Below are 18,422 nucleotides of genomic sequence, written 5' to 3'. Positions count from 1 at the left end.
TTGAGGATGAGGTGCAAGTGTTTGCGTGTGTGTTGTCTGAGTGGGTGCCTGATGGCTGCTCGCTCTCGGGTGGCCCCCTCTCCCTCCTCAGACCCTCCAATGGTAGCTCTTGCTGCTGCCACCGACACGTGTGTGGCTGGCATCCTGCCTCTCCAGCTCTGGTCTGACAAAGTTTCTCCTGGACCAAGCTCTACTCAGCCTCCCCTGAAATTCTCAGCTTGGCCTCCACTTTTGGTCTCTAGTGTTTCTCTTTGTTGTCCAATTTTAGCAAGAATCACACTGAGCTGGCTTAGTTAGAATCCCCCATCCTTTATATCTGATCACCCTCAATGTCTAATCAGGTTTCTCATTCTCCACCCTCCCTCAGGTGATGTGCGATCATCCTGGCCTGCCTTTAGCAAGAATCCTTTTAGGTTGGGTTAGCCAGAATTCACCCCTTACCCTAGATGTTTCCTCTTGGTAAGTTTCCATCTATTGCCCACCACGCTGCTCTTTAGCTATAAATTCCCACTTGCCCATGCTACATTCAGGGTTAAGTCCATTCTCCACCACCTCAAGGCCCCACTGCAGTGGTTCCTACACACATCAAGATGGCCATCCTTGAATAAAATCTTTCTCGCCATCTTAACAAGAGTTATTGAATAATTATTTTTTAATGGTACTGTCTTCATGGATGCTCAGCCCTCGCCACCACCAACTATCACAGGCTGTCTTTCACTGCCCGAGACCAGCCCAGAGGGACTAGAATTCTCTACTTTTTAGAGACCAGGTCTCAATGAAATGGGACTTAAAGGAAAACTGTGCTTTCTGCATTATGCCTTAGTGATTTCCAGACTCATGGAAATTTGCAGCTAAGTGTGGCATATCAGAAAGTGCTCATTACAAAGTCTTTCTGAATAGAAAAGACATATATCTGATCCCAGCATCCTTCTAAAGTGTCCCTCTTTGGTCATCCTGCAAGTTCCTTTGGGCAGGGACTGACTTTCATTCATCAACGTGTGATCCGGTGGTGGATGGATGTTTATTGTTTTGGATCAAGCATGTAAAATGTAAAAGATGGTCAAGGTCTGATAGTCAAGCACTAGCTGGTTACTTGGGTGAGTCTACCCTTGTCTTTGGTGAAATAACTAAACCAGGATCTCTAGCTTCAGGTGGAGAAGCACACCTCCGCTCCTTGCCTGTCCCTCCTTGCCTGCTCATACCTTCTACTTTCCCCACCTCCCCACTGTTGGGAAGGAATGCTTTTGGGGGCAGGTGGACACAGTGTCCTCTCACAGTAAATAGGAGCCCTTTTAGATATTGGATTTATCCATTTTGATTTAGATAGGGAATTCATAAAGTTTCTTGTTATTTATTTTTAACTTTTATAAAATCTGTATTTGGCTTTCTAATTCTGCTGGGTGTTGCAAATATTCTTTTAGTTAATCCTCATGACTGTTTACTATCTCTTTTCCAGTTGTGGAAATTGAGTGCTGCTGTTAGTACATAGGATTCACATTCAGGACTATGGCCCTCCAAAGTCATTGCTATGCTGTGCTTCCTTCCAACATCACTAGGGCCTTATGCATCCATGGCAATGTACCGCCAGCTTCCTGCTCTCTTTCTAAGGTACTACTTAAGTGGCACCTCCATTGAGAAGCCAGCAGGACACCCGAGTTCTCCCCTGTCTCAACTTGGCTCTTTATATTGACCTTCTCATTTGGCGGATGGGTCTCTAAGCAGATTGTCAGCTCTCCAAGGGAGGAAGGAAGAGAGGAAATTGGCCCCTCACCTCTGTTAGGCTTTCCAAATTCTCCTATGTAAGTCCCTGTTCATTGCTTTCAATTGACTGAGGAAATTGGTCTCCTGACCCTAACTGCCAGGCACTCCCTGGTTCCTTCTCAGTTCTGAGGTAGTTTTTAGGGGGAGAGGCAGTATATTACCAGCATTTAGGAGGTCTTTGATTTCTTAGGGGGTCCTCAGGGCTTTCTTAGCTGCCCCTGTTCAGAGGTAAGCACTCCCAGGCTCAGTGCCGAAGGGTGATCTGTCTTTTTAACGATGCCTTACTAAGATAGGAGGCAATTTTCTTAAAGTTGCTCAAAGTTCTGCTCTGTCAAAATATGTGTCTCCCAACTGAGCCTCTTTGTTTGCATTTTGCCCAAGGCCTTTTCCCTCTGCCTTCATTGTTAGTTTACAGAAAGCCAGAGAGGATGTTAAAGATTCACTTCACTAATTCATAGCCAATTAGGAAGCTTTGTGTTGAACCTGACTGGAAGGTCTCATTGGCAGTAGATTTGGAGCCTTGCCCCCTGGCACTCCAGGGAATTTAAAAAAACTTCCCTTGATTGGTTAGAAAACAGAATTCTGAAACTAATGGTAGAAACAGTTCCCAATTTGGGCATAGCTGGTTACAATGGTACACACACTATGTTTTATTATCAGAATGAATGCTTGCTTTCTATTAGGTAGCTCTGGGCTAACCCCCATTATCTTTAAAAGTCGTCTTCACATCTAACACTTCTTTGTTTTAACCCACACATGGAGCCGATCTGGGGTGTACAAATGGGAAGGGACATTATTTTCTTCTTTCTTTGGTCATAGTGCAGTGGCTTTTTCCCAAGTTTGAATTTTGCTCTAATGATTAGTTTTCTTTCCTCAGGACGCTGTTTCAGTTTCATCCTGAATTGTGTTATTACGAGGAAATGCTGATAGTTAACTATGACTGGAAGGTTTCTTAGGTAGAAACCCTCCAGTTGTTGCAGTTTGCTCAGAAAGTGCTTCTGCCTTCCAGCAGAATATAAATTAGGTTGGCTGTGGCAAATGTTAAAAACAACAACAACAAAAACAATCTCTTAAGACACTGCAGGAGTTGTGTTCTGGGGGGGCGGGGGAGGGATTAAAGCTCCCAGATTGTGAAGGAAGAGGTATGCTTGTTCCCTACTTTTTGATGTAGGAAAACTTGAATCTGCATATTTTAGGGCCCCACCTTTCTAATAAGGTGATCCATTAGCTTCCACAATGTTATTTTATCAAGTGTGACTTTAATTTGAATTTCGTGGCCTCAAAGTTGAACTGTTTGGTAAACAAACAAACAAAACCAAAAACCTCCCACAATTTTCTGGGTTGGAATATCTTACCTGGTTCAACGTTGAGAGAGTAGCTGTCTATCTCCAGGTCAAGTTGTTGGGCTGCGGCAGAACGAAAATCCTCCAAGACCCCCTGCACAGCCTTGGTGAGGTTATATGGCACCGACTTAGCAAACTTCAACTTGCTATTCACAATCACACTCCCGTTTCTGAAGTTAAGAATTTCAAGTTGCTTAAATCCCGTAAGATTGGAGCGTAGATATGGAACCAGCTGCAGAATAAAAGATGGTTGACCCTTAACTGTGTTCTAAGTGCTCAGCTGCCGCTAATTCCATTTATACTCACTTCTCATTATCTGAGGCATACATTTCAGTTCCTGTTTGTTTTTACTTTTGTGTCTGGATTTAATGTGAGACCAGAACACGACTATTTAATGATCTGTTTGCAGTGATTATGTGCCATATTTCCACCTTTCTATTTGTGTATTGAGATGGATGGGCAGTGATTTTCTTCCTGATGAATTGTGAGAACAGAGGATTTTTAAAAATCTAGGCCAATGCTATCAGCAAAGCAGGACTGCCAGGTTCCGTTATCAAAACAAAACAAAACAAAACAAAAACCAAGTAAATAAAAACATGTTCCAAACTGAGCCCAGGAGCAGACTGACCTACTGCTGTATAAATGGGACATTTATTTAGAAGCAACCAATTGAAATGACCCTATTGAAATAACAGCTTACATATCAGCTTGTCTGTCCATGCAGGACATGTTTCATGGTCAACTCATATGCTGTGTAGTAGAAACAGCAGGGAACTGGCAGCCAGGAGACTTGGGTGTTGGTCCTGGAACTGTCCCCAGCTATCTGTGTGACCTTCATCAAACCATTTCTCCATTGCATTGTACCTCAGTGCCCTTATCTGAATTGTGAGGAAGAAGAAAAAGTGGTTCCCTAAGGACTTTTCCCAAACTGTAATTTAATAATCTAAAAAGTAGGCCCCAGGGCATTGTGTTTCAGATTCCCACACCTGCCTGTTGGGAGTCATAGCCATCCCTGAGATCATTGTGCAGAAATGTCTGAAGCTCAGCAGTATCTTGCCTTGTCCTTGGCCCTGAAAGTTGGTCCCCTCATTCATGAAGTGACATCTACAAACACAGCACACAGATGCAAGCTAAAATCTCCCAGGCTTGGCCCAGATCTACTTTTTTTGCTGCCTGTCCTCACCCCACCAGGATTTTAACTCTGACCCTGCCCACATTCCAATAGCCATGATTCCCCAGTCCCCCAACCCCCACAGGTTATTGTAAAAATAAAATGAAATTTTATACAAAACGTGGAACTTCTTTTCTCAGTCTACTCTCAGTACTCTCCTACTTACACTGACTGGGCTCATTCTTTGTGTCTTAGCATTGCATTGGCCTCTGGTGGGATTCCCTGTCTTCATCTCGTATGCAGATGACTAGCTGCCCCCATCTCCCCAATCCATTTTCTTCTTCACTGGCATGAGGCTGCCTTGCTGGAGACCACATTTCCCAGTCTCCCTTGCAGCAAGGTGTGGCCATGTGACTAGTTCCCATCAACAGAATATGAGTGGAAGGGATGAGGGTAACTTTGGTATCACTTGCTTAGGAAACTGCTTGCCCTGGGCCTCTTCTCTCAAGTAGAAACAGGGATTTACCAGTGCCTCAGCCTTGATTGTGTGAATGAAGAAATAACATTGGGGGCTGGCAGAATTATAAGATAGAGGAAATGTGAGTCACTGGATGGCACTGTAGAGCAGAACTGCCCTATCCGTCACGTTGAAGACAAATATATAAACTTGAATCTTACTTAAGTTACTATATTCTTTTTTTTTTCTTGAAGTACAGTTGACACACAATGTTATATTAGTTTCAGGTGTACAACATAGTGATTCGACAAGTCTATGTTATGCTGGCCACAAGCGTAGCTATGATCTATCACCATACTTAAGTTATTATATTCTTGATCTCCTCACTATGGAAGCTTAGTATGTACCTTCATTAATACACCTGAGCTAGGTGCACTGGGTCTCTGTTCCCTGAGATTGCCCCAGTACCTACTTACCACACTGGGGTGTCTCTGTGTGTGTGTGGGGGGGGGGGGACGGGGGCGGGGAGATAGCACAAAGTCTTACCTTAAAACAAAGTTTTCTTTTAGAGTTCACTTGAAGACTTGGTTTTTATGTGGCTTTAATTTGCATGGTTACTTAACTTATATGAAGCTTACAAATATTTTTCTGGTATTTTCAGAAATTCTACAATTTTTGTGATATGCATTGTGTACTTGACTTTAATTGGCTGTACAGAGGTATCAGAGAGTTGAGCCTTTCTCATTATATACATTTCTCTTATTGTACATGTAGAAAGAAAATAAACGTGAGTTTGGGGGGTATTTTATAATCAAAGATATATGCCATCATGATCATCATTTCACTTTCTTTGTTAGGGATCAGGGATGATAGCCATTTAGCTATTTTTTAGTTTTACAGGAACTTAAGAAGAGCTAAGAAAAGAGTCCTTACACTTGAAGTCTTGGCCTCATCTGTTGTGGACCTTTCTAATTTTGAATCCTTCCGTTTTGATGGCTGGAAAATAGCTTGTGGTGTTATAACTTAGGAAAAGTTTGCTCCTATTGCTTTTAAATTCCACATCCCATGCTTGAATGGCTATGTACTATCCCTGGGAAAACTAAAATAGGAAGAACTATAATGGGGGCGCCTGGGTGGCTCAGTCGGTTAAGCGTCCGACTTCAGCTCAGGTCACGATCTCGCGGTCCAGGAGTTCGAGCCCCGCGTCAGGCTCTGGGCTGATGGCTCAGAGCCTGGAGCCTGCTTCGGATTCTGTGTCTCCCTCTCTCTGCCCCTCCCCCTCTCACACTGTCTCTCTTTCTCTCTCCTTCTCTCTCTCTCAAAAATGAATAAACATTTAAAAAATTAAAAAAAAGTAAGAACTATAATGAAAAGACCTTAAGGGTAAGATCTCATGAGGCTGAGTGGCAGTGTCTGTCCGGAGTGTCGACCACAGAACTTACTTGTTTATTGGATCTGAATCCATCCCCACACTTTAGCTGAATGCCTTCAGCCACAGCTATCTCAGAGGCTTGTCTCTCTCAACATTCACTGCTCAAGACAGAGAGTGATTATATTATAAAGTAACAACACAGAAAGGAAGAACACACAGAGAATCGGAAGCAGTGCTTACTCACCAGCTGTGTGAATTGTTGCTCCAGAGCTTGGTACTCTAGAGAGCTCTTGTTGAACAGGTTGTCGGAGAAGGGCATGTTAGCGACTCGCAGACTGAAGAACACTACCAGCTCTTGGCCCTTGCTGGCAGTGGTCATAGAACTAGTGGTGATGTACTGTAAAGCTGGGCTAGGTGTGATATTCTCCAAGAAACGATCCGGGGTAGAAACATACCCACTGAATCTTGGTAGCTGAGAGGAGGCAGGAGCATCAGATATATCCATTACATCTAAGTCTCTCACTACTTCCTGGCTGCCTGATGATGCAGATGGCTGTGAAATTTCCAGAGCCGATTGGCTGATGGTAGAATAATCATCTGTGGGGATGGTTAGTCCTGGGATTAGTACTGTTTGGTTGACGGGCATTATGTCTGTGACACTTTGGTTAGTCAGAGAGAAGATGCTTGAGGCAGTAAAGAAAGGTAGAGTGTCTGATAGGGAAGCAGGTGGAGACCAAGAACTGTCTGTGGAAAAAGCTTCTGAGTCCAATTCATTATGTCCAAGTATTTTCCGCAAAGAATAGAAAGAAAGAAAGGAAATCCAAAGTCAGACTTAACTTAAAAAAACAAACAAACAGCATTTGCATTGATTGTTTTAACATCATACATTTAAAGAACAAGAAATTGGTATTGAAAGGATAGATAGTCCCTTGTCCAAACCTAGGGAGAAAAAGGGTGGGTCCTTGTACCCATTTTGTTCAGGCCCAAATAGTTCTGGGTAGATGACACTAAAAGACCACCAGTAACCTAAAATTTCGGGAATTTCTGCCTAGCCAGATACAACACACCTAGGGACCAGCTGGTAAAAACTGACAAGGTCACCAGGTGTTGCCAAAACACAGATGGCATTGGAACATATTTGGATCCCACATTGCCATCTGGAACTCCCAGCCAATTAGCTATGCAGTTTGGACCCAGAAATTTTATTCACCTTCCAGTCATGCAAGCCTGCATTTTATGTATCTGGATTTTTTTGGATACCAGTGAACACATTTTGGTAGTTTTACCACTTAAAACTTAAATTATGCTTTTCCAATATTGGATAATCTGACTGAATAACTTGCCAATTTGCAAAATGATTTTGCAAAAGTAAAGGTGTGGGTGACACATAAAATGTGAACATTGTGTTGGCTACACATCTTGTTAAATATTTGATAGTACTGAAAGATCTTTTCACTTTTACATGAGTATACCTTGATAATTTCTACCACTACTTTGCATTTCTTCCTTGGGTGGGAACACATTGAACCACCAAAGTCTGCTCCCTTTTGGGGACAAGATTAAAATCAGTAAGTATTTATGAACTAAGAAAGTGGTTATATGAAACTTTCAGATAAGAGATTGGTGGGTTATTAAAATATTCCAATAAACCTAAATCCAGAGCCACTGACAATATTTAAGGCATTAGGCAGATCAAAACAAGGAGCTTTCTGTGATCACTTCAGCAGCGTTTTGGCAAATATGTGGGAAAGCCGAGTTGAAATCCAAATGCTAAGCATGATGAATGGACTGTCTGGATGCAGATATAATCTTTGGACTCTCAGTCAGCTAATTTACTAGAGTGCAATCACCCAAACTGAAACTCCAAGTGATAAACAGCTCTGAAAGGTAGAATCATATTATATTTATTAGTTTCTTAAAATAAAATCTGCCTGCTGGTGAATTGTACCCAGATTTCAGAGAAGTACCCTCTTTTCTCTCGCTTGGGGAGAATGCTTAGGTGTGTTTACCCATACTTCATTCAAGTGTCATAAACGGTGTTTTCTAACATCCACGATCTCTCTGGATATACACCACAGTTTTATTCAAATCTTCATTGCCATGGACTGAATATTTGCATCTCCTCCAGATTCATACTTTCAAGCCCTAATCTCCAATATGACAGCATTTGGAGGTGGGTCTTTGGGAGGTAATTAGGTCATGCGGGTAGAGCCCTCATGAATGGGATTAGTGCCTTTATAAGAAGAGATGCAGAGAGACAATTTCTCTCTCTGCCACGTGAGAGAAGGCATCCTTCTTTCTGCAAACCAGAAAGAAGTGCCTCACCAGGAACCAAATCAGCTGGCAACTTAATCTTGGACTTCCTGGCCTCAGACACCAAAAAATAAATTCCTGCTATTTAAGTCACCTAGACTATGATATATTGTTACAGCAGCCTGAGCTGGCTAAGACATCCATAGAAGGATCTGGGATGAGTAAACGAAAAGGCTTCGAGGGTTATCCATAATTTGATTGGACTTCTTCGTGTCATGGGGAAATAAATGCTTATAAACCTGTGTTCCTATGACGTGATGTTGCTGCTTCTCTAGATGATAAGGGTCTGGGAAGAAGCACAATGATAGAAATCTGCATTCTGTTTCTGGGCCAGCATCTTATTACTCACACTTTCGTTACTGTATAGACGTTAGCCAGATTAAAATGGTCCACTGCCTTATGTCATCAACCAGTAAAAGTGAATTCCTAACTCCTTCCCTTTGTAGCACCTTAACACTCATCTTTTACACTCAAAATAAACCTAAAGAAGTCCTTTCACTGACAGAACAGTTGGCTACTTAAATGTAGGATTCCTAGATGAAATACTAGATGAAAATTATTCGTTATTCATCTGAAATTCAAATTTAGCTGGGCATCTCGTATTTTTCTTTGCTTATTCTAGCAGTCCTTCTTAAGTGTGGTTTTAAAAAACTCTACTCTCTTGGCTTGAGACTGAATCTATTAAGGCTATAGGCCATTCTTTTGAAATAAAAATATTGTCACATCTCAGCACCACTTCTAAATGTATTTTAAATAATGATCTTTTCATTAGATCCTTATGTAGAAATTAGACATGGCAGTGACACAGGCCATTTCAACATGAAGTTTTTACACTGCAACAGAGAAGTCAAGCACTGAAAGCCATTTACTTTATCATGAGGTATGCAAAATGAGCAGACTCATAATAACATGACTTTTAGCTTTTATATTACAGTGTGTGTGGGATTCCTGTGAGGGTGTGGGTTGTGTTTATATGTCAGTGTGCATGGTGGGGTTGCTGGTTAGAATCCCAGCTGCTGGGTAGAGAGGAAATGGTTAGTTTGGTCACTTTCTGCATGGGAGACCTGTCTAAAAGCAAAGGTTGCAGAGACATTGGTCTAAACCAAAGTAGATGAGCTCAGGTTAAGCTGAAGTCCACAGTGAGAGAAGCCAGTAATGGGTTAAGATGAGCACAGTGGGGGCAGCCAGAAACCCTACTGGTAACCAGAGGAAGGCAAAGCACAAAATGAGCAAAGTGTGACAGACAAGTGCAGATGAAAGAATATTTTAAATGTTTCTAGGAAAAGATACACACACACTTATGTCATAAACATCAGTAGCCATCTATTTTATGTTTAAAAATCTAAAAAGAGATTCCACAATCTCTTTCAGATCTTCAAGTGGCATGACCAGCAATTCTTAATTCTATATCAAACTAATCCATTCTTATTTATCATGACAAGCAAGTTACCACCTTCTTTTTGGCATATTATAGGGACAGGAAATAAGTGTTTATTATACATGCATTGAACAGATAAATACTGATGGACTACTATGTGCCAGGCACTGTTCCAGGTACTGGAATATATCAGTGAGCAAAAGAGTTGAAAGTTTTGGCCCCAAGGAGCTTTCTGTCTAGTAGAGGAAGACAGAAAGTAAACAAGTAAACAATAGGAAATATGTAGTATTCCAAGTGGTGATAAGTGCTATGGAAATAAAGTAAAGTGGGAAATGGGTGGGAATGTTGGGTTGGCAATGTATACACAGCAGTCACTGAAAATCTAATATTTGAGCAAGATCTGAAGGAGGTGAGAGAGTTTAGCCATGCAGCAAATGCAAATGAGCAAGCCAAAGAAAGAAAGGTGTTTTTCATGTTTCAGTAACAGCTGGCTGGGAGGGCAGCATGGCTAGAATGGCATTCTATACTATCAATTAAGTGTGAGGGTGACAAAAAATATTTTCAAACACTCAAAGCCTCAAAAAATCCCTCCCAGATACCCGTTTTAAGGATGTTTTCACCTAAAACAATGGTAAACCAAGAAATAGGAAGAAATGGGATACTGAAAAAAACTTAGGGAAACCCTGAAAGGTGGTGAAGGGGTCTCTCAAGAAGGTAGGTACCCCAGGTGTCTCAAGAGACAAGTATATAGAATGCTTGTATCATCAAACCTTCTGCTATTGCAGTCAATTTTTTAACTTGACAAAACTGTTGGAGGATATGCTCCAAAAGACAAGATAGTAAACACAGAGAGAGGAAGCCTGAAGTCTAGGGATCAGGGAATCCAACTAGAAGAAGGCCAAGGAAATTCTAAGAATGATAGCAAAGGGAATTTTCAGGGGACAGCTTTCTGTAGGCTTAGAGAGTAGCAGTCTAGACAGAAAGAGAGGAAGGTCTCCAAACATTGGAAGTGATACATTACCTGATGTGGAAAAATGTTAGAAAATTCAGCGGAAAGTTTGAGAATAATGACATTAAATACAAAGAAAACTAAGCAAATAAAAAAATCAAAGAAAACATTAACTCTAGGAAAACAGAAAGGAAACATAGAGCAAATAGGTCAGTGGTGAATATGTAAGTGATGAATATTGATTTAATAAGTCATTACCATATTGGGAAGATGGGGTAGTAGGAGAATGGTATTGTAAGAAACATAAACCTTTATTGACAAGAATAGAAAGACAATAAATGATATACATAACTGATGACTCAAAAATGCATAGCATTTAAAATTATGGGAGGAGTAAATTCCAGAAGAAATTGCTAACTGAGTCAAAAGACTACTTTTGGTAAGTGGGACTGCACAGTGGGGAGATGTGAAGTAGGGAATTGCTGTATTTTTCAGAACACTTTAATATGACTTGATCTAAAAAAATTAAGTGCTTATTTGGGATAATTGTATATTCAAATGCAGTTCTAAGAAATAATAGAGAGTGACATCAGTAAAAATGGCAGAGTAACTCCAAAAACCAAGTTGACCTTCACATTTGAAAGTTATAGCTAGTAAGTAGTTGTGATATAATAAGAAATATACATTTGGTCTCTTCTTCCACTTCCTAACACAGAGCTCCTAAGTTCCTTGTAATTTCCTGGGTGATAGGAACATCTTTCATCCTAGTGAGGTGAATGTTGGTGGGTTCCTGGATAGCATCAGGATGGGGGCTGGCCACTGGAATGACCAAGACAGGATTAGAAGTTGGAAATTTCACTTCTATCCCCCATCCTCTGAGGAGAAGTGAGGGGCTGCAGATTGTTAATAATTGATCATGCCTATGTGTTGAAGCCTCCATTAAAATTCCTAAACTGTGGTTTTTGTAGAACTTCTGGGTTGGTGAATACATCCATGTGCCAGGAAAGTGGTGCACTCCAGTTCTACAGGGACAAATGCTCCTACACTTGGGACCTTTCCAGAACTCAGCCTATGTATCTCTTCACTTGCCTGTTCATTTATATTTGTTAGTATGTCCTTTATAATGCCTTAATGCAGCTAAGGGTTTCATTGAATTCCGTGAACCATTATAACAAATTATGAAACTTGAGAAGGTGCTTGTTGGAACCCCCAATTTATTTTCATTTTTCTAAATTTTATTTCTTTTAATGAAAATTGTATATATTTAAGCTAAATAACATGATTTGACATACATATACATAGTGAGATGGTTATAACAGTCAAGCTAATTAAAATATCTCCTCACATAGTTACCATCTTTTTCCTTGTGAAGAGAAAGCTACTGAAATCTACTGCCAGCAAATTTTCAATATTAAATACACTATTATTAACCACAGTCAGCAGGCTATACAGTAGACCTCTGGACTTATTTATCCTATATAACTGTGACTTTATATCCTTTATATCGTCCCATTTCCCTCACCTCCCTGTCCCTGGTAACCACCATTATGCTCTCTGCTTCTAGGTATTGACTTTTTAAGATTCCACATATGAGTGAGATCACGCAGCTTTTTTTTTCTTTCTGTTATTGGCTTATTTCACTTAGGACAATGTCTTCCAGTTTCATCCATGTTGTTGTAAATGGCAGAATCTCCTTTTTAAAGGCTGAATAATATTGCGTTGCATCACAATTTCTTTAACCGTTCATCCATTGACGGATACTTACAGCTCATTGATCAAAAGTACAAGTAATAGTCTGGGACTTGCATCTGAAGTGGGGGGCAGTCTTGTGGAGCTGAGCCCTTAACCTGTGGGGTCTGCACCAACTCTGAGTAGTTAGTGTCATACTAAATTGCACAATAGCCAATTGGTGTCTGAAGAGTTGGAATATTGATTGATATTAAAAAGTCCTCCACACATTTGATGTTAGAAGTATTGTGAATAGAGAAATAGTATTTCTTTTAGTAGCTAAGCCCTCAGGAACTGTGACATGCATGAGCCCTTCTTAAAACAATTGGAGCACCTGACTGGCTGGCTCAGTGGGTTGAGCATCTGACTTCAGCTCAGGTCACCATCTTGTAGTTCCTGAGTTTGAGCACCACATGGGGCTCGCTGCTGTCAGCACAGTTTGCTTTGGATCATTCCTCTCCTCCCCCCCTCCCCCCCCCCCCCGGGCCTCTCCCCTGCTTGTGCTCTCTCTCTCTCTCAAAAATAAAAAAAATTAAAGAAACCCCAATTATATCATGATACATCCCAGCTAGCTAAACGATACATCAAAACAGATAACTCAGGAATATAGAAGCTGTGGTAGAAGGTTTGAGAGAGAGAGTGCTAAATCCACTTAAATATAGAAATCTGCCAAGAAGCCATAAGAATTGTGACTGCAGAACCAATTCTAAACTTAGGAAATGTGACAATTGTAAAATACTCACCTAACTACCAAAACTTGGGATGAAGATGGCTGGACTATGAGTGTTTTTTTCTAAAACTTACTTATTTATTTTTGACAGAGAGAGAGAGAGAGAATGGCAGGGATAGAGAATCCCAAGCAGGTTCCACACTATCAATGCAGGGCCCCACGTGGGGCTCCAACCCACAAACTGTGAGATTAAGACCTGAGCTGAAATCAAGAGTCAGATGGTTAACCGACTGAGCCACCCAGGCGTCCCTGGACTATGAGTGTTTTGATAAATTTATCTTTCATAGCAGTACATCAAGATGCTGCCTAGTATTGGTACATATAATGTAAATGATAATGACTCCAAGTTGATATTTTAGGTAGTCTTTCTTTAGGGATCTCTTAAGAATGAATATGTCATGAAGTAAGGAAATATTTATCTAAAATTGAGCAATTTTTTGCTCTTCATTTCAGTTTCTTTTTCTTCTGTTAAAGTCAAGTAAAATTACGTACAGTCCATTTTATTAGGATGGCATTACAGAAAAATTCCATTTTTGTACAAATACTTCAATCTATCCTTTTATCGTTTTAATTGTATTGAGAGATATCTGAAATGATAGGTATCATTTAATTATTTCTGAGTAGCAAAATTGCAGCATCTTTATTTCACTTTTTTTTGGTAATCTTCTCCATCCTTTAACATTTTAAATAATAAGCATGAATTATTTTTTGGAAAATAATGGTAATTACCATCTTAAAAAGCCTATTGTTTAGTCATTCAACATAAATATATATCTATTGTTTTTCTCACAGATATTATTTTTAGGTTTTTGTAAACCTCAGATTAAAAAATAGCTTCATGGTTATCGAGAGTGAATGTGAAATTTCAAATGTATCTACATTTTATTTTATTTTATTTATTTTTTAATGTTTATTTATATTTGAGAGATAGAGACAGAGTGTGAACAGGGGAGGGACAGAGAAAGGGAGAGAGGGAGACAGAATGTGAAGTAGGCTCCAGACTCTGAGCTGTCAGCACAGAGCCGGACGCAGGGCTTGAACCCACGAACTGCAAGATCATGACCTGAGCTGAAGTCAGACGTTTAACTGACTGAGACACCCAGGTGCCCCTTTAAAAATTTTTTTTCAAATGTATCTACATTTTAAGTAAAGGTCTTAGGCAGAGATACAACAGAAACAAAATATTTTACTATCAATTCTTTACGGTTTTTAATAATGGTAAAATAATATCTGTATTAAAACTGAAAATGGTAAGAATCTTAATTTGTAAACCCTGGGAACCTCTGGGAACTTTATTGTGTTTTCTTACTATTTTAGTTAGGTGTTTCTATGAGGGTATGCCTCAAAATCTAGTCTTAGGGGCCTTCTGGGTGGCTTAAGTGTCCAACTTTGGCTCGGGTCATGATCTTGGTTTGTGAGTTCAAGCCCCGCATCGGGCTCTGTGCTGACAGATCAGAGCCTGGAGCCTGCTTTGGATTCTGTGTCTCCCTCTCTCTCTTCCCCTTCTCTGCTCATACTCAGTCTCTCAAAAATAAATAAATGTTAAAAAAATTAAAAAAAAATCTAGTCTTGGGTGGCAGGATTGAGGAATATTTATTTGGCACCTGTTATGTTCTAGGTACTATACAGGCATATTTAAAAAAAAAAACAAAAAACCTTTCCATTTACTTTAAGCCATTTTATGTTTTCCAACTGATTATACACTTTGTATTGGCTACTTGATGTGAATTACTGTTGTCTTGAAGTATCTGTCTAATTATGTCTTCTCAAATGATTTGATTTAAGTGGGTAATTAAGAGAGGCAGCCTAAGGCTACAAAGATGAGCTTCCCCTCAACCAGTGGTCTCCATTAGAATGAAATATGCACATCTATGTATTCTATTATGGTGCGTTCTTCTTCCCAAATCATCAATCAACAAAGGTACATTTTTTTTTTTTTTTGCAATTTAGTTTATTACACCTTTCCCTCACTTAAATAAAACCTGAATCTGAGAATTCTTAGACTTAAACTCTGCCTTATATAATATAAAAACTACACAGCTCGGGGCTGCAGCGCACCGGATTACCTTCTCTCTTCACTCTGAGTAACCTATCTCTAACAACTTTCATTTTAAAATCAGTCCTGTAGAGGCACCACACCTGGGTGGTTCAGTCAGTTAAGCGTCTGACTTCAGCTCAGGTCATGATCTTGTGGTTCTTGTGTTTGAACCCTGCATTGGGCTCTGTGCTGATAGCTCAGAGCCTGGAGCCTGCTTCAGACTCTGTGTCTCCCTCTCTCTATGCCCTGCCCCCCCATCTCTCTCTCTCTCTGTCTGTCTCAAAAAATAAACATTAAAAAAAAAAAAAATTAAAGTCAGCCCTGTATAAGGCAATTGTGAAGATGCATTTAGAAAAAGCCCATCTATGTCTTTCCTTCATTTGTTGGTGGCCTTAATAAAATTTTTGATTGTCTTCTCTGAATACATAAACATTTTAGGACAAATGAAGTAACTGTTACATGGTTATGACATGCAGCGATGTTGTAACTTCTAATAGCATGGTCATATTTCAATTCTGAAGGACTTCTGAATTATTTATTCCAAGATTATTGAAAAGGTTGTGTTTTTCCACTTCTGGCTTGCAAGTGAAATAATCAATTTATTTTTCTCTCTATTAATAACTTCATATATATCTAAGGAAGTAATAAAGATTAAGATAAAATAAAATGTGAATTTAGAACTATGGAAAGCACACAAAATATTATATTGTAGACAGTCTCTAATAGGGTCATTGATGACCCTTAATTTCTGTTATTCATATCCCTGTACAGTAGTAAACTGCCCCATTGAAAATTACTGCTGACAATGTTGAACTTTAATCTGAGCTTTTCCAGAAAACAGCTATGGTTAACAAGCCTTCATCTCAAACCTTTTGCTTTCCGAAATCTCCCCACCATCTTTTTTGTTCTGGGAAAGGGCTAACTGCAAAGAATCACCTTTCTTCATAGGACTTAGGGAAGACTTGCTGTCTACACTTTCCCAAGATTCCCATAAGCCTCACAGATGACTCCCTTTGATTCTATAGAACTCCACCTGCTTTGAGACAACATGGATGGACCTAGCGGGTATTATACCAAGTGAAATAAGTCAGACTGAGAAAGAGAAATACAACATGATTTCACTCGTATATGGAACCTAAAAAAGAAAATAAAGGAATTAACAATGGAAAGCAGAACCAGACTATAAATACAGAGAACAAACTGATGGTTGCAAGAAGGAAGTGGACAAAATGGGTGAAGGAAAGAGAGAGATATAGGCTTCTGCAATAGAATGAATAAGTCACGGGAATAAAGGCATAGGATAAGGATCACAGTTAATGACACTGTAATAGTGATATAATAAGACAATGGTAGCCACACTTGTGGTGAACACAGTATAATGCATGAACCTGTCAATCTCTAAATTGTGCCCATGAAACTAATGTAACATCGTGTGTCAACTATACTCAAAAAAAAAAACAAAAACAAAAAAAACAAAAAACCAACAGCAAACCCATCCATGTTTTTCTTTGAGACATTCCTCGTTAATGAACTGCTCTCCCTATTGTAACAGTATGAATAAAATTGTGTCCTTAATTATCTGGTATATTTTGTTTTACACACTGCTCTAAGCTCTAATTTTATAAATTATATGTAGGTATGCATTCTTCATTGATTCCCTAAACCAACCATTCCTCAGTTATTAAACACCTACTATGTCGCAGTATAACATGGTGATTTAAATGAATTGCTAGAGAGGACTTTATGGTTATTTTAAAGGCATGTTGCCTTTAAGTCAGGGACTGGAGCAGCAAACCCAGAAAAGAAAATTTCAGTTAATCCACTGATTATTTTTATAGAGAATCAGTGGAATCATTGTTTGATAATTTAGTGGAAACTTGTTTTCTAAAAGTAAGTTTTCTGTATACTCAAGAAAGCACAGAAGAGTAAAAAGGCATTAGACTTAGAAAGTTTGAATATTTGATTCAGTTCTTCCTTTACTTCACTCAATCATTAATTCATTTAACACATATTTATTGCATATTGATATGTGCCAGGCATTTTGCTAGGTCATAATAATAGCTCCTATTTTTTTGTTACTTAGTACATACCAGGCACAGTTCTAAGCATCGTACACATTAACTAAATCTTCAAAAGAAGCCCATGAAATAAGTACTATAATGACCATTGCACAGATGGAAAACTGAGGCACAGACAGAAGTTAAATAACTTGCCCAAGGCTGCAAGGCGTTGAGCTTAGGTTTGGAGGCACGTAGTTAGACTCCAGAACCCATCTTCCTGGACTGCTGACGGTGGGATGATGAACACAACAGACCTGGCACTTGTCTTCAGGGAACATTCAGTCTTCAAGCGTTAACTATCTGATCACAAGTAGGTGTTGTGAAAGAGGACACTCACAGTGCTTTGGGAAGCATAAAAGGGAGACCTGATTTTCATTTGCTGGTAGATCTGCATTTGTGAAATAAAGCTGGTAAGAAGACTTGTGCTCATGGCTTTAGGGATGTGGTGAGGAGCAAAGTCAAATATGATCTAAGAAAGCAAAATTAACAAGTGCAATTCTTTAAACCACAAGCTGTGCTCATTCGCAGAAAAAAACTGGTGTGTATGTTGGAGATGCCAGTCTGGTTTCAGGAAAGTGTCTTCAGAGAACGACCTTAAGCAATTTTTGATTGTGAACTGCTAAGATCAAAGCAAATGTTATTTCCTAAAATAAGGCAAACATTTCAGTGCAAATTTGGAAAACTGGTTACTTCACAAAACATTTTCATAACAATATCATAAAAATACTGAAGGTAAGTTAATGATGATTTTCTTAATTGCAATAAATATTCAACAGTTTAAATGAAAATAAAGTTGGTTTAAAAGTTAAGCATGCATTTTATTTACTTATTTTTTTAATGTTTATTTTTGAGAGAGAGGTGGGGAGTGGGAGGGGTAGACAAAGGGAGACACAGAATCTGAAGCAGGTTCCAGGTTCTGTGCTGACAACTCAGAACCTGATGCAGGGCTCGAACCCACAAGCCATGAGATCATGACCTGAGCCGAAGTAGGACAGTTAACCAACTGAGCCAACCAACCAAGCGCCCTTTAAGCATGCATTTTAAAGGATGATCAGACTTGGTTTTACTGCAGAGTTGTTTTCCTACCAGTCAATGAAGGCAATGCAGTATGGATAGGAATTTTAGAAGGATGCTGCATTTTCCTTTGGGAAGGTGGGAAGCTATAAAATCACAGATGAATTG

At 39.5% G+C, this 18,422-nt stretch overlaps 1 protein-coding gene across 2 annotated transcripts in view; it reads right to left on the bottom strand.

Annotated features, from left to right (window-relative positions):
• Positions 1-18,422, bottom strand: part of IMPG1 (interphotoreceptor matrix proteoglycan 1) — a 132,103-nt gene that overhangs the window by 24,576 nt on the left and 89,105 nt on the right. For both annotated transcript variants that reach the window (XM_053222556.1, XM_053222557.1), the window contains 2 exons: positions 6,289-6,788; positions 3,117-3,336 (listed from right to left, as the gene is read on the bottom strand). In XM_053222556.1, the coding sequence (XP_053078531.1) occupies positions 3,117-3,336; positions 6,289-6,788 (720 nt within the window). The remainder of the gene's footprint in view (positions 1-3,116; positions 3,337-6,288; positions 6,789-18,422) is intronic.

This window comes from Acinonyx jubatus, chromosome B2 (genome assembly GCF_027475565.1).
Source record: "Acinonyx jubatus isolate Ajub_Pintada_27869175 chromosome B2, VMU_Ajub_asm_v1.0, whole genome shotgun sequence".
Taxonomy (NCBI): Eukaryota; Metazoa; Chordata; class Mammalia; order Carnivora; family Felidae; genus Acinonyx; species Acinonyx jubatus.
This window is presented reverse-complemented; position numbering and strand designations above follow the sequence as displayed.